Consider the following 3357-nt stretch of genomic DNA (forward strand, 5'->3'; position numbering starts at 1 on the left):
CCCACAGAGCATTTACCCCGAGCAAGGGCTTTCACGCCTTCTCTGGGGGACACTGCACGACGCAATGAGCCAACACGTTTTGGGTCGCCGAAGTGGACCATGGCAGGGGCTCCTTCCATCTCCGCTAGCGCGGTTCTCAAAGCTTGCAGGTCTTTTTGGGATAAACCCCCGGTGGCAGCAGCAGCAGCCCTTTTGACAGGATGCTCATCCTCAGTACGCAGGAGAAAACCGGCGAGCCAACGGTATTCGGCGCAATCAAGGCCCAAGAGGACTATACGTTCAGCCAAGCGGGAATCATAAATCTTCTGGAGGAAGCTCGGTGACGAAGTACTTTCTCGTTCTAACAGAGCACGCACACACAGCATGAGACCCTTCTCCTGAGTGCGGGGACAGGGACTGGCCAACCACTCCTCGATGGTCTGGCCGATGGTGCTGCGATCAGACTCCAACGTGGCGATGATATCGTCGGCTTCTGCTTTGGTAGCATCAATGCCCTTGAGAATGTCGTCCCATTCCATATCCTTATCATCTGACATGGACACTTTTGCTCTAACAATCTCATCGAAGACGAGGACAGGTGAAGGGCGGCCTATCGTATGCTAAGTTGACATAATTGCACACGTCCGACATGGTAGGTTATACATAGTGTGAAGCGTTCATCATCAACAGCCTTAACCAGTCAAACGTATGGTGACTTGTAACTCACATAAAGCAGATTTTCGTAGGGTCGTCTCCATTTGTCCCAAGGCAGCATCTACATCTTTCTCCAAACCTTCGTTCACCTGGAGGGAAGCACTGTTCATATCGAACAAGTATATGCAATGCAATGCCAAATATGACGCGAGCCTCGACCTACTGCGAGGTCCCAAGCTAAGGACGTTCCCCCGCGCCACATACCTCCTCCGTGTTCGTTGTGGGCGCCTTTGAAGAACTGAAGTAGCTTTTCACGACCGCTCGGAGATGATCATCCGTGCTCGGAGACACCGGCGCCTGCGGTTTCTCCACCATAAACAAACAACGAAGGACTGCAGACGATTTGTAAAGCTCTCATTTGACAATCCCTATCGGTTTTGTGGCGTATGGACTGGAGATAATCTTATCCCCTCGCAGATCCACTACATTTAATCGATTCTATGGTGTAGTGGTTAGCACTCTAGACTTTAAATCCAGCAACTCAGGTTCGAACCTCGTTAGATATCCAGGTGTATGTAGTTACTCCTGAACTAACACATGAGTTTCCATCACATGATCAAATGCTATATAAATACTCATCGATGACTACACCAAACGAGAAAAAGAAGCCCATCGGGATACACGGGAGAGCGTAAGTTTCAAATACCTAATTTGTCGAGCCACGTCGGGCACCCATCCGACCTCCAGTCAGTCTCAGCAACGAGAACCCGATCCAACACTCACCATTACTATCAACTCAAGTGCATCAGCCGATGTATCAATGAGAAATTGAGCAGCACAAGTTCGCTCACGGACCAAGGCAACATCATAATGACATGTTGGTAAACGCGATAGATTGTCCTGAAAACGCAGACAATCTTAGCCAACGCCAGAATCGATCCTTGTGGATGAATAAATCATAGGTATTTATCACTATATTGAATAGATATAAGATATTCATAATTGATTTATATCGTAATATGAAAGTTATTATTAATATACATTTATTGGAATATCCCTTTAGTCGATAATATCATGGTTTATACCATAATTACCTCAAAATATGGAATATTAAAAATACTTGACCTCAGCCAAAATGCTCGAGAATCAATGGCTCGTTCCGAAGCGCACTATCAATTATAATCAACTAGCCTAAGGAGTGACCCACACGAGCACGGTCCACAGATCAATGAACCTCTCATATCCAGAGTTACCCTTGGCAAGGAGTATTCACTGATACCAAAAAACTGAAGGAGTGGATAATAACTCCTCGGAGGTAGTCACGTCAGATATACCGGAAAGATACCCCGTATCAAGCTCATTTTCTGCCATCCTACTCCTGCTTCCTATATTTATTATTGTTCCCATACCGCTCCAGTATTACATCGATAAGTCGTCATTAGTGTAATTAGAGTTTCCCAGTGGTGTAATCCTTAGGGCATTCTGATCCGACCGACCCGGAACCTCAAGTGTGGCGGTGAAGGCGTTATCACACGCGTCGTTGTCATAGTAACACGATGCCTTGTGAAGACTACGGGAGTGATCGAAGACATGGCCTGAGAATGCAACTCGAACTCCCGTATCATAAAAACAGTAAATGGAGTCGTTACTGAAGCGCTATAGAATCCGCAGTGTGGACCACAGGCTGGCCACTGTAGCCTTCTTCCCACGCAATGTAGTGTCATCAGGGTCCAAATACAACAGCACTCTCCGAATTCCCTCAGGGATTCTCCCTGGAAGTCACTATGACGCAATGCATACTGCTCGGTTGATGAAACTATCCATGACAAGTTACACTCTAACCGATAAATAGGACGCAGGAACGGTTTTTGTACCTGCCGGAGCAGTTCCGGGGACTATTCGCTGTTCCGAGAGTCCGACTCCCCCTCGAATCGGTAGCGATGGAGATATTTACTAGGGACGATCGGCATGGAAATTGAGCATCGTGCGACTTGGAGCCTTGACAGCACTTATCGACTACGACTTGCACGAAACATGCATTGTTGGTCGTTGAAGCAAGGATGACGGTCGCATGGGGTTGCTATGTGTTTCAGATCATCATTACTGCCCACTTGTTGTAGTTATACTCACACTCTGCTATGCAAATCGTCGCGAGTATCTGCATCATGGCTGCCCTTGCATCCAGCGAGCTTGATTGGAGCAAGATTACTCTCGAGCCCGTAATGGCTCCTACACCAACTGCAACTGGCGGCCTGGACCTGTCCGGCATCGTCCTTGACGGTCCAGGCACCACGTCAGCCGCAGTTGGCATCGACTTGTCAGGCTACACCCTCGAGCCGCCGGAGAGTGATACTCCTGCGGCCGCAGACCTGGACTGGTTCAGTGTCAGCCCCGAGGGAACGACAAGTCCAACAACTACGGGCCCTAAAGCAGAGTAAGCGATGGACGTTTCTCGCTTCGATATGTCTCATCCTCAGTGTTCCGGAGACTGCTGAAGATTCCCCGAGTGGCAGCACCTGTGCGGCTAGCAGGGGGTGGCCAGCAGAGCTCGTTGGCGTTCTCATCGCGATCAGTCTGCTTGGACTGATCGCCAGCAGCGTGCAACTCTACCTTCTGAAGAAGATCGTGAAACAGACGCTGGTACCGGAGGAGGTCGACGTCGAGCTAGGGAGCAGGTAGAGGGACACTGACACTCGGAAGCTCGGAATCTGAATTATCTATCAC

General features: G+C 48.9%; 2 protein-coding genes across 2 annotated transcripts in view; one reads left to right on the forward strand and one right to left on the reverse strand.

Annotated features, from left to right (window-relative positions):
- Window positions 1-16: 16 nt before the first annotated feature.
- Window positions 17-536, reverse strand: Pmar_PMAR020130 (hypothetical protein; the record flags this gene model as incomplete). Its single annotated transcript, XM_002773121.1, has 1 exon — window positions 17-536. A coding segment is annotated over one exon (520 nt), but the record flags the coding sequence as incomplete, so codon positions are not given.
- Window positions 537-2798: 2262 nt separating this feature from the next.
- Pmar_PMAR020131 (hypothetical protein) overlaps window positions 2799-3357 on the forward strand; it is a gene marked incomplete at both ends in the record, with an annotated part of 1437 nt that continues 878 nt past the window's right edge. The window contains 2 exons of the mRNA XM_002773122.1: window positions 2799-3067; window positions 3111-3308. Coding sequence (XP_002773168.1) covers window positions 2799-3067; window positions 3111-3308 — 467 coding nt within the window. The remainder of the gene's footprint in view (window positions 3068-3110; window positions 3309-3357) is intronic.

Source organism: Perkinsus marinus (assembly GCF_000006405.1).
Source record: "Perkinsus marinus ATCC 50983 genomic scaffold scf_1104296959310, whole genome shotgun sequence".
Lineage (NCBI taxonomy): Eukaryota > Perkinsozoa > Perkinsida > Perkinsidae > Perkinsus > Perkinsus marinus.